Here is a 12,961-nt window from a genome sequence, read left to right on the forward strand (position 1 = left end):
CCGGGTCCTTTTATATTAACAAATGTAGACCCTCTGACATGCTCTGACTTTCTGATAAGGAAGGCTAGCAAAGTAAAGCCATGTTTAGGTCTCGGCTAGCGTAGGCTGCGCATGCGCAGTCTTGCTTGCAAGATCTTATGTTTTAGGGTAGATTTCACTAGCAAGCTTAAGCCCCCCCCCTCTTTTCCATTGGCTGGCGTCACCGTTTAGTGTAAACGGTGGCCAGCCATTGGAACAGAGCGTCCTCTGACATACACTTTTCTCTTTTAGAGCCGTCCCATTCGGACTGGTTTCCCCGACTTCCGGCTGGTGTAAAAGGTTTCTTATCTTCTTTATGGGGCGAAACAGATGGCCCCATAAAGAAGAAGATAAACCTTTTACGCCAGCAGGGCAGTCCGTCCAAGTGGGACCACTCCAAAAGAGAAAAGTCTCTGTCGAGGGCAGGCACGCGCAGCAAACTCCATCGATGGCGCAGTGTCTTGCAATTAGAGGTGTAGTGTCTCACGAATCAGACAAACAGCATCACATATCACACAATCAGAGGAACAGTGCCTTATAATCAGATCGAACAGTGTCACACAACACACAACCAGAGAAACAGTGCCTCACAATCAGACGGAACAGTGTCGCACAACTACAGAAAAGTGTCCTTTAAAGCGAGGAACGGCGCCACAATCAGAGAAACTGTGTTTTATAGTAGGAGGAACAGAGCATTGAAATCAGCAAAGCAGCGTCCCGCCTTTGGCGGGACACAGGTCTGTTGTCAGCTGTATAACGCTGTGCTTATGACAACGGCGCCACACATTTAGAGAAACAGTTCATGGAATTAGATTAACCCGCAATTAAAAAGAAAGGCCCTGTCACGAGACGGAGAGCTTCAGCAAAGCAGCGTCCCGCCTTTAGAGGGACTCAGGTCTGTTGTCAGCTGTATAACGCAGCGCTTATGACAACAGCGCCACACATTTAGAGAGACAGTTCATGGGATTAGATTAACCCACAATTAAAAAGAAAGGCCCTGTCACGAGACGCGCAATCAGAGGAACTGTCTCTACAATCAGAGAAACAGTGCAGATGTGTTGTCTCCACATTAGAGGCAGCTTGTCCCGAAATCAGAGACACTCTTTTGCAATTTGTGGAGCGGTGACCCGCAGTTACAAGGCCAGGATCATGCAAAACTGTTTTCCGTCATTTCCTCAACCGGTGGCCTTCAAGGGACGTGCACTCAGGGCAAAAAAATGCGGGCCAGGGGCCTGAGACAAAGACATTGCAAACTAAATATTCACGTGTAGGATGGGGGGGGGCTAATGGGGTGTATAAGAGCGACACGCCATTCATAGAGAGAATTATAATACTTCTCAAAATGAAATAGGGACGCTGGTATGACCCAGGTCCGTGCGCTACAGATGGCACCATGGCAACTTTCTTTACAAGGATGCGGGCAGGGAGCGATTGTGCCCACCCCTCCCAGGCCCCCTGCCAGTGCAGGCTCAGGTGGTACACCGGGGTTTAGGGTGCCTTTTTCCCATCCATGTAAAGAGGTGTGTGAATAAGGGATAACTCAACCAGCGCCCACCGCGCACGGAATGCTTTTCAAGCGCTCCCAGCTGACAGCGAACAGAGGATGTGGTCCGTCAGCTAGACTGTCTTTTGTTCTGGAAACCAGGTTTCGAGCCTTGGGGTCGCGTCCACATCCTGTGATTCTGGACAAATCACTTAATATCCCTGTGCCTGAATGTGTAAGTAATCGGTGCTCATGTAAAGTTCTCCAATACCTTTGGGTCGAGTTTGCTATACAAATATGCCCAAAAATACACTAAAAAAAACTGAACATTCTTGTGTGGGGGTCGCGACTCCACAAAACCAGTAGCTACCGGGGTGGAAACAGGCGGATACATTGTAGGTATCCTGATGGCAGTCTTGACACAGGCACCAAGACCCAAACACTTCGAGCCCTCTAGATACCAGGTCGGAAACAGCCCCACCCACCCCCACCTCCATGCGGCCTTGACACAACCACCTGGCACCAACCCCTAGACTGTGGCCGGTCCGCAGCCCGGGCATCCTCATTGACTCAGCTCTGAGCTCTTTCGCCGCCAGACCAGTCCCCGCGCGCTCAATCCAAGACTAGTTTCGGGGTTTAGGGGTCTACACACTGCCCCGACGCCTCTGTAGTGAGGCCAGGCATCTTGCAGATAGGCCTGTTGTGCCCCCGTCCCATCTTGCTGAGGGCTACTGGGAATGAAATATACACAAGTCCACATTGTGTGTGGTTTCAAAATGGTGGGTCCGTTGTCCTTGAACTGACCTCTGACTGTATCATGGTCACTTGATATATGCTCATTTTCCAGTGGCATCTATTCTATTCCATTTCTTCTATTGCTTTTTAACTAGGAACACATTTTTGTTGACTTTGTATCTGTAGTAGACGGAGAAATATCTTAAAACTGAAAAATTGCTCATTCTTTTTAGGTCTCGCCTGTCGATGCGCATGCGCATCGAGCAAGCGAGACTATGGGGGCTTATCCACTCTTTATCCAACTTGCAAGGAATCGTGGCGATTCCTTGCAGTGCCCGTGACTTTTAAGCTCAATGCGCATGCGCATTGAGCTTAAAAGCGCGTGCACATCAGTTCCCTCAGCCGCACTCCAGGCCCCCGCTCCGCCCCCTCCCCTGCCCGCCGTGTCGCATTTCTCCTCCCCCCTCCCCTTATCTGCCGTTCCTTCGTCTGTTCCCTCTCCCCGCTCCGCCCCCTCCCCTGCCCGCCCCCTCCCCTGCCCGCCGTGTCGCATTTCTCCTCCCCCCTCCCCTTATCTGCCGTTCCTTCGTCTGTTCCCTCTCCCCGCTCCGCCCTCTCCCCTGCCCGCCGTGTCGCATTTCTCCTCCCCCCTCCCCTTATCTGCCGTTCCTTCGTCTGTTCCCTCTCCCCGCTCCGCCCCCTCCCCTGCCCGCCCCCTCCCCTGCCCGCCGTGTCGCATTTCTCCTCCCCCCTCCCCTTATCTTCCTTCCCTCCGTCTTGTTTATATCTGTAATCTATTGACTTTCGTAAAAAGCAGTGGGAAACGCTTTATGGGGTGATGGATGTTCGCCTCGACTCTGGGAGTAGGGCATGCTGCTGGACTTTGGGAAACCATGCATTCGTTCCTCGAGGACCAGACGTCTCTGCAGAGGTAAAACATTTTGTATATTAAAAACAAAACTCTGCCTTTCCCGCGACAAGTTCAAAGGTGCAACATTCAGCTTACAGGACGGACACATTCTAAACAAACTGTGCACCTAACCCTGCTCGAGAGAGTCCTCGTGGGCGCAGGCTGCCTCATTTCCTGTTGCACGTGCATACCACAGCCTGTCCTGCTTTGCAGCAACCCGCCCCAAGGGCTTGGCTCCCTTCCAGGAAGCAAGGACCGCGAGAGAGGGGGGGGGGGAATTGAATTACTATTTGAATCACATTTTAACCTCTCCAATTATATATTTTTTATAAACCGTTGCTTTTTGTTGTGGGTCTAGAAAACCTGGTTTGGATCACGCCTCCAGGATATAAGTTTAAGAGCGTTTTTCACCCACAACAATCCTCGCGGTACAGAGTGGAATGTATATGCACATGGACATCAGCTCATTAATTCGCTGAGGATAGCGAAAGTGACATCACTGATTATTTGACTCCTCGCCAATGACAGCACACATTTGACTGCCAGGCCCACCTTTATCCCCTCAAGAGACTCCTGTTTCATGGTGCTGGGACCAAAGTTAAGAGCAACGAGAGGCATCACTGATTATTTGACTCCTCGCCAATGACAGCACACATTTGACTGCCAGGCCCACCTTTATCCCCTCAAGAGACTCCTGTTTCATGGTGCTGGGACCAAAGTTAAGACACAACCCCTCACTCACCCTCACTCACCCTCAACCCCTCACCCTCACCCTCAACCCCTCACCCTCACTCACCCTCAACACCTCACCCTCACTCACCCTCACTCACCCTCACCCTCACCACCCTCAACCCCTCACCCTCACCCTCACTCACCCTCACCCTCACTCACCCTCACTCACCCTCAACCCCTCACCCTCACTCACCCTCACTCACCCTCACCCTCACTCACCCTCACCCTCACTCACCCTCAACCCCTCACCCTCACCCTCACTCACCCTCAACCCCTCACCCTCAACCCCTCACTCACCCTCACTCTCACTCATCCTCACTCACCCTCAACCCCTCACCCTCACCCTCACTCACCCTCAACCCCTCACCCTAACTCACCCTCACTCAACCTCAACACCTCACTCACCCTCACCCCCACTCACCCTCAACCCCTCACCCTCACTCACCCTCAACCCCTCACCCTCACCCTCAACCCCTCACCCTCACCCTCACTCACCCTCAACCCCTCACCCTAACTCACCCTCACCCTCACTCAACCTCAACACCTCACTCACCCTCACCCTCACTCACCCTCAACCCCTCACCCTCAACCCTCACTCACCCTCACCCTCACTCAACCTCAACCCCTCACTCACCCTCACCCTCACTCACCCTCAACACCTCACCCTCAACCCCTCACTCACCCTCACTCTCACTCATCCTCACTCACCCTCAACCCCTCACCCTCACTCACCCTCAACCCCTCACCCTAACTCACCCTCACCCTCACTCACCCTCAACCCCTCACTCACCCTCACCCTCACTCACCCTCAACACCTCACCCTCAACCTCAACCCCTCACCCTCACTCACCCTCACTCACCCTCACTCACCCTCACTCACCCTCACTCACCCTCACTCACCCTCACCCTCACTCACCCTCACTCACCCTCACCCTCACTCACCCTCACTCTCACTCACCCTCACTCACCCTCACCCATCCTCACTCACCCTCACTCACCCTCAACCCCTCACCCTCACTCACCCTCACCCACCCTCACCCTCACCCTCTCTCACCCTCAACCCCTCACCCTCACACAGTGCAATAGGTCTCAGACCATTTCAGTTAGAGCTTTTAGAAATGTTTATGGCTTTTTTTATTTGTAATTCTTTAGCATTGGCTACAGGAAACAAAAATGCTAAACATTTACAAAAAAAACCCATAAACAATTCTAAAAACACTAACTCTAATGGTGCGAGACCTATTGCATTTCCAATGCTTGTTTAATTAGGTACCACTTCGTAGGTAATCACAGATGTTTGTATACAATATAAGAATGCCCTATGTTCCATTAAAATGGCGGTGCGCCGGGAAGTTACTTCTGAGCTATACCCGCTATACACCCGCTCATCATAAAATAAAATAGATTGTTCTAGCATGTGTCTCTTGCAATTTAGCAACTAACACATTGGTAGAACCCTCTTGGTTTGCCGTTTGTATCTCCCAGGTCTTAAACATAAGACCATAACTATTATATCTTGGGGAGGGGGAGCGGGGCATCTAGCTACTAAAGTGCTAGGGGACATGTTTTATGTTGGATTTTTTTAAATCCTGAAGTCTTTTATGAGGAGGTGAGGGAAAACACCATTAAAAGAGGGTAGTGTCCGTCAATTTATTGAGTGTTTAGTGTGATGTTGTCCTTTGTGCAGCTACTACTTGAAAATGACGATAACATGGCTTAGGGATTCTTAATTCCGAATAAGGCTCTTGCCTTGCCTCGGTGGGATCGGAGGATCCTGGCGAGTGACATTTAATGGGAATTGCACCCAACTTGCTGCCGCCACGCTCACCTGCTGCCCCTGCAGGCAAAGGAAGAGGAGGCCAACAATGCCCTCTCGCGGACCGCTTCGGCACAACTGCACACGCAAAACTGGTCTGCTTCGGACACTTGTCACTGGCGGCCAAGTGCACCTATGGTGTGGCAGCCCGACGTGGGGCGCGCCGCCATTCTACCAGGGCCTAAATTCTCTGAGCTTCAGGGTCGACCAGGGTGGCACCTTGCCTCCATTATTCTGTCAGGCCCCACCTTTGCTGCTTGGTGTATTGTGGTTCCCAGAACTCCCCGTGAACTCGCAGGCCTTCTTCCCCTGTTCTCAAAGGCCTATCCCCATTTCACCAGGCCTGTCCGTGTGTTCTGGGCCTACCGCTTTTCTAGTTTAAAAACTGCTTACAGCAAAACGACGGTTAAAGCCATTTGCTTTGCTATACAATACCATTGGCAAAGAAAATTGCTTTAACTTAACCAAAGGCGAGACTTGTTGCATTTTCAATGCTTGTACTAGGGGTATCTGTCTCTCATCTTCGGTGGTCTGGTCTGAGCAGCAATCCTAACTTTCCTGAAAATATGCATAGGGTGTGCAGTGTGACAGCACAGTAAGCAATAACAGTTAAAAGAAAGTATGAACCACGCAATGCGAAAATACAAATTTTTGCACTAAATGAGTAGAACTAAAAGAGTAGCACTGTAGTAAGCCGACAAATACCCAGAAATCTATCATTTACTTGCATTTTCTATCGTAAGACTTGTTCTAGATGCTCTACGCATTTTAATGGTTGCAAATGCTGCAATTCGGCATTCAAAACCGTTCAAATCCTTTCATCTCTGTGCCAAACCCATTTTAGAAGTTGGAGAAGTTTTTTCTGGCCCCTGAAATAGGATTATGAATGGATACTGATTGTGTGTCTGAAGGGACATGTTGTAGGTGTCCCCTGCAAATAACAAATTGGAATCCTATGTATCAATGTTTTATGACCCGAATCCAGTCATAAAACATTGACATTTTACTAACACCTCAGAAGTGGTGGCAACCCATGCAGAAATTGGAAGGGGTCCATTTTAAACACCTTCCCTTTTATGAATGTTAAAAAAAAAAGTTTGTTGGGGAGCAGTCAGTGGTCCATGAGACCATTGCCAACTCTGAAACAAAATAAAAAGTTTTTTTTAATTGCAGTCCATTTTCATCTAAGGAAAATGGATTGAATTAAAAAAAAAACTTTATTTAAAATGCAATCACAGGCATTGTGTGATGCTGACTCCCGCGGGCCACATCCCTGTGATGACATCAAATCGCAGTGAGTCACAATCTGCGCCCTACCTCATAAATGTTGATGAAATTGATCATATCATGATGCACTATGATTTAGAATTTTGTTAGCCAATCTATTATTTTAAATGTCATACATCAGGCCTGATATTCCGCTGAATGCTTGTGAATCTCAAAAATGCAAAATTTACATAAATGATAGATTAGCCATAGTTTTGACTATCAGCCTTTCTGCTTGTAAATAGGCTATGTTTGTAGTACATGTTTTTAATTGGACATTGGATTGTTTATGTTTTTTATTTTTTCTATATGTTGACTTTAGATATGAGTTGCCTGTTAGTGAATATGTTTTGATTTTTAGTTGTAATTGTAAAGTGGATGTAACTGTAAGGTTAAAGACTACAAAACAAACAGAAATTCATAATTGACAGGCATTGTTGACTATTTTTCAATGCATTTTTTTCTTCAGACTTCTAAAACGGCCTAAGTACATCCTTTTGGAAAATGTCAAAGGTTTTGAAGCTTCTTCTGCCAGGTACAGTGCATTTCATTTTTTATAATACTCTATTCTTTTATATAGCTTTAAAGTAAAAGTACTGGAAGCGTGTTAACACAAAATGCAACATTTGTGACGTAATTAGAACGACGATGATAAAGTTATGAAAAAATAACTAAAAAACTTACAGGAGATTTCTGCCATAACAAAAATAAATCGTTATCGTTTGATGTTGAGTTTAAAGGAATTGCTTTGTACACAGTCAGGCTTTGTAGGGCTTAGAAGAACGCAGCAAGATTTGCAAATAGATGCACACGATTACACAAGTTCAAACGTCTGTATCTGCATCTTTTGAGAACATACCAAAGTGCACGAGGTTTCTAAATTGCAATAGAGAATTACTCAGGATTGGCGGGGCCAGGCTTTTATACTACAGCTAATATTCTTACTGGGTTTCATGGCTCTGTGACCACATGGTTGAGGAGTTCCTAGAGCTAGAAACAGTAAGCCTTAATTCTGGAGTCACTAAGGCTTGCGTAAGCAGGATGGACATTAAAAATAATTAAGGTCTAGGCTTGAGTGTACCTGCTACCCATCTCCTTGGACAGCAGAAAATACACCACCACCAGTTTAGCCACAGCAGCCTTACCCTTTTTAAAGTTGTCACCTTGATTGTGGGTGCCTTAAGCCAAAACTGTTCGCGTCGCTACATCAGGAGCTCCTTCTGTGGAAAAAAAACCATGCTGCCTGGTATGCCATTCATTGACAGCGTGGTAGGCTTAACAGTACCTTTTGTTTTTCCAAAGTGGAAGGTTGCTTTGGAAAACAGAAAAGCAGTATGCTCTACGTGCTGAAAGATTTTTCCCAGCAGGTAGGGGACATTTATTTCCTGTTCCAGTCAGAAAAAAGTTGCCAAGATTAGGGGCTATCCTAAACAGGACTGGTTTAGTGATACCTTTCTCTCTAATTGCGCTGCAGTGAAAGTGCTACTTACAGCAGAGCCAGTGATGGATCCTTCATCTACAACACAGAGTTACTGCTCTTAATGAGAAATGGAAACTGAAGGTTGAGCCAATGGGGCATCCATAACTTTTTAGCCAACGTGTTTTTACTATCACCCCTAAATGATCATCTAAATTTCACCTTTAATATCTTAAAATATATTTTACTCCTGACCTGAGTAGAAATCCATTTTGGAAGCTGCGTTCATGCAAGACACAGAACATGTTAGTACAGATATCATCTACTTAGTTGAGCCCTGAGTAACCTTTGTCGCACCACAGCCCCATTCCACATTTGCAGTTGCACATAAGGTGGCGTGCAAGCACAGCTTGATATTAGTTCATTTTCTCAGCTTTGAACATTTGCTCAGTTCACAATTCAATATGGTCGAGTCCTGCTTATCCTTGCATTACTGTAATTGTTCCGTTTCCCACAGTGCAAACTAATGTTTAGAAATCAACATCAAGTCCTCCATCCAGGGAGCTAGGATAATTTTTTTTTGGAACCAACTGTCCCTCTCCATCCTCGCCCCTGCTCTCAGATTCACACAAATGTCTTTTTTTCCTACATGATTCTGGGCACCGCAGTAAAATAGTTAAGTTTAAAGCCCCTTTGTAATTAGCTTGTTTGTGCCTTTCAGAATATAAATGTTACAACTTTCCACCACAAATATGTGTCTGCAACTTCATGTACTAGGATATATTCACACAGAAGTTGGTAAATAGTAGCAAGAATGATGTATAGCTGTAAAATGAGTGCTGTGCTACCAACTAATTTTGAAGTCCTAATCCCCTCCTTCTCCTGTATTGAAGTAAGATGGAGATTAAGAATCAGAAGGCAGCATAGACTTACTCTGAAAAATGGGAGTCACACAGTTGACTTAGTAATTACCTCCATGTGGATGTGGACAGGAATATAAGTGATACAAGCAGCATATCACACACTTTCCACGGCAACCCCATTGCCTCCCCCTTGAAGTGAGAATTGACTACAAGATTGCTTGCTTTACCCATAACACATTATATGCCGGGCAACCGACATATCTGAGTGACAAAGTTCAGGACACTGTAAGCAACAGTAACACTAGGAACTAAAGGAAAGTATTTGGGAAATTCCGGTTTCCAGAAAACATCTAATTATTTTATTTATTTTATTTTTTCAATTTGTAGGGCGCAACAGCTACCCAAAAAGGGTTTCCCGGCGCCTACACACAGCTAGTATTGAGGGCGGAAATGGCTGTTCAGTGTTATTATTCAAACAGCCAGGTCTTAACAAGCTTTCTGAACCTGAAGTAATTTTCTTCCTTCCGGATGCAGGGGGGGAGCGTGTTCCAAAGGGAGGGTCCCAGATGGGCAAAGGATCTGCCACCTGTTCTCGCCCGTTTAAATCTCGGTACGCAGAAATAGACTGCCGTCTGCGACCGAAGGTTTCTCTTGGGAGTATAGAGGTTGGCGAGGGTTTGAAGATATTTGGGCGCTGTACCTGCTTTAATTCTGAACATATAGCTCAGAGTTTTAAAGCGGATTCTGTTTTCGATCCTGAGCCAATGAAGATTCCGGCGATGGTTCGAAACTCCGGAGTTCTTGGGAATATTGCAGAGTAGCCGAACCGCTGCGTTTTGCACCACCTGCAGTCGGCCGATTACAGATTTGTTAGCGCCCAAGTACAGAATGTTGCCGTAGTCAAGCCTTGATGTAATAAGGGCATTGACTACGGTCTTTTGCGTTGACACAGGCAGCATCCAGAGGATCTTCCTCAACCATTTAACTATGGTGAGGCATAGGCCGGTTACTTTACTGGCCTGTTTGTTCATGGATAAGGAATTATCCAGAATAAAGCCCAAGTTTCGAGCCTGGGTCACCGGGGTAGGAAAGGCGCCCATCTGGTCAGGCCAGTGTACGGGATTCCAGAGATCTTGATCTTTTCCCAACACCAGTATTTCCGTCTTGTCGCCGTTTAGTTTTAGCTGGTTTTTTGTCATCCAGTTCAGGATTTTTGAGAGTCCTTCTTTGAGTAACGAAGGGGAGTGAGGACAAGATTCGGATAGGGAAAAGATGATTTGGGAGTCGTCGGCGTAGTTCATAAGAGTAAGACCCGATTGTTCAACAAGATCGACCAGGGGTTTGAGATATATATTAAAGAACAGCGGGCTTAGAATGGACCCCTGGGGCACTCCGTGCGATGCAGGCAGGGTGTCCGAAACGGCTCGTGAAGATGCGATCTGGAAGGTTCGGCTTGTCAGGAAGGACCGGATCCAATCCACTGCCTTTCCTCGTACACCATTTTTATGCAGCTCTTTGATGAGAGTCTCATGGGAAATGGTGTCGAACGCCGCGCTCAGGTCCAATAGCACGAGCGCGACCGTCTGACCTTGGTCCAGCAGCTTTCTGATGTGTTCAGTGACTCCAAGCAGGGCGGTCTCTGTAGAGAAACCCGCCCTGAAACCAGATTGCGATGGATGTAGTAGGGAATTCTCTTCTGCTAACGTGGCTAGAGCAGAATGTACGTGTCTCTCCAGACATTTAGAGAAAGCCGGGAGCAGGGATATGGGTCTGTAATTGGCCAATATTTCCGGGTTTGCAGTCGGCTTTTTCAGGAGGGGTGTAACCAGGGCATGTTTCCATAAGGCTGGAACAGTGGCAAGCTCAAGGGATGAGTTCAGAAGATTTGCAATGATCTCTAATGAGTGTTCATCCAGTTTTTTGATAATCTTGATAGGGATGGGGTCCCTGGGGGAGCCGGATTTGATGGTTTTAAGAATTATATTCAGTTTGTCTACTGAAAGGGCAGGCCAGGATTCCAGTAGGTTTTCACCAATGAGAGTAGGTGTGAGGTCAGAGGGAGAGGATGGTTCTGTATTTTTTGCCTTGATATCGAGGATGATTTTCTCAATTTTCTCAGTAAAAAAGCGTGCTAACGCCTGACATTGTTGCATGTTTAGTGGGGGTGCGGCAGCTGTAGTGTGTGCACCAGCCAATTCTTTAACTTTGTTAAAAAGGGTTTTTGGCATATTTGTTGCTTCCACGATCGTTTTTGAGACAAAAGCAGCTCTTGCTTTTGCACAGGCCGTGTGATAAAGATTCCTGGCTTCCTGGTAGCTTCTTTTTGCATCGGGGGCGTAGTTTTTACGCCATTTGCGTTCTAGCGCTTTGCATTTGGATTTTTCAATCTTTAGACTATCATTGAACCATGGAGCCGGAGGGCGATGTCTACTCCCTTTGGTGCGAGTAGGGGGCAGACATTTGTTAGCTGCATCGCTAAGCCAGTTATGTGCTTCGGTTGCTAGCCAATCCATGTTGGAGCTATGGCTTGGTGGATTTTGTTGTAGTGCCGAATTTAGCAGTTCTAGGTCCACTAGCTTCCAGTTTTTTCTGTATGAGCCGTCAGCATCATGTTGCAAGCTGGGGGATGGTGGAAGAGTAATGCTGAAATTAATAAGATGGTGGTCAGACCAGCCAGTAGGCAAGGTAGCAATACAGTTTAGTTCTCTGATGTTGGATATTATAGGGTCCAACAAATGGCCCGCTATGTGAGTAGGGCTAGAGTTTATCAGGGACAAATTTAAGGCCTTTAAGTCTTCCAGTAGGTTAAAGCATGAGGGGATGGTGGGGTCCTCTAGGTGCAGGTTTAAGTCACCCAATAGGGAAAAATTGCTTAAAGTCATGTAGTAAGGGGTGATGAAATTGGCAAGTTTGGATACCCATTGAGAGGGATTGCCTGGCGGTCGATAGATCAGAAGGCCTGACATTGTGAAATTAGGGTTCAAGGAGATTTTGAACAGACCCGCTTCACAGTCTAAGCATAATTGTTCTTGCCTAACCACCAGACTTTGAACTCTGTCCCTGAAGTTAGTCTGAACCAGAACCGCTTACCCCATAAGGAAATTGAAACCCACATCTTCAAAATGTATGCAAGTAACATTTTTGTCATTTTCACTATTCCATCCATCATACCAAAGTTGGTTATATGTATTCTTCTCTTACTTGTATGTAAAGCACTCCACTTCCCTAGTGGGTAGGTATGCAATAAATACTACTGATAAATATATACAATTCTGGCTGCATTGTCGCCTTTCAAATTTCTATAGAAGGTAGTGTGTCGCAATCTCTCCCTTTCTGGAGGTGCGACAAATTGCTTCTTTGGAGGTGGCACTTTTTGCTATTAAAGAGCAGATGGATGGATTAGGTCTGTGTGTGAGGAAAAAATATGATTATTCAAACCGAATGAAAGAAATTGTAAGATCATCTGATTATGCTCTGTGTATCTAAGTGGTCTGGTTTTTAAAAAGAATTTGACAGCCGCCTCACCCTGACCATGATTAATGATTGTATACAGGCTGGTGATATCAAGAGTTACAAGCAGATATGTTTGTTCTCAGCTTGTATTCACAATGGGTTTGATAAAATCAGTACTGTCCTTGACATAGGATACTAAATCAATGACAAAAGACAAAGTGCTTCATTTACCAAAATCGAGGTGTTCTCCAAAAGACTACCCATCGAG

At 46.4% G+C, this 12,961-nt stretch overlaps 1 protein-coding gene across 4 annotated transcripts in view; it reads left to right on the plus strand.

Moving 5' to 3' along the window:
- TRDMT1 (tRNA aspartic acid methyltransferase 1) overlaps positions 1–12,961 on the plus strand; it is a 295,294-nt gene that overhangs the window by 173,931 nt on the left and 108,402 nt on the right. For all 4 annotated transcript variants that reach the window (XM_086941779.1, XM_086941780.1, XM_086941782.1 and 1 more), the window contains one exon: positions 7,430–7,495. In XM_086941779.1, the coding sequence (XP_086797905.1) occupies positions 7,430–7,495 (66 nt within the window). The remainder of the gene's footprint in view (positions 1–7,429; positions 7,496–12,961) is intronic.

This window comes from Lissotriton vulgaris, chromosome 10 (genome assembly GCF_964263255.1).
Source record: "Lissotriton vulgaris chromosome 10, aLisVul1.2, whole genome shotgun sequence".
Lineage (NCBI taxonomy): Eukaryota > Metazoa > Chordata > Amphibia > Caudata > Salamandridae > Lissotriton > Lissotriton vulgaris.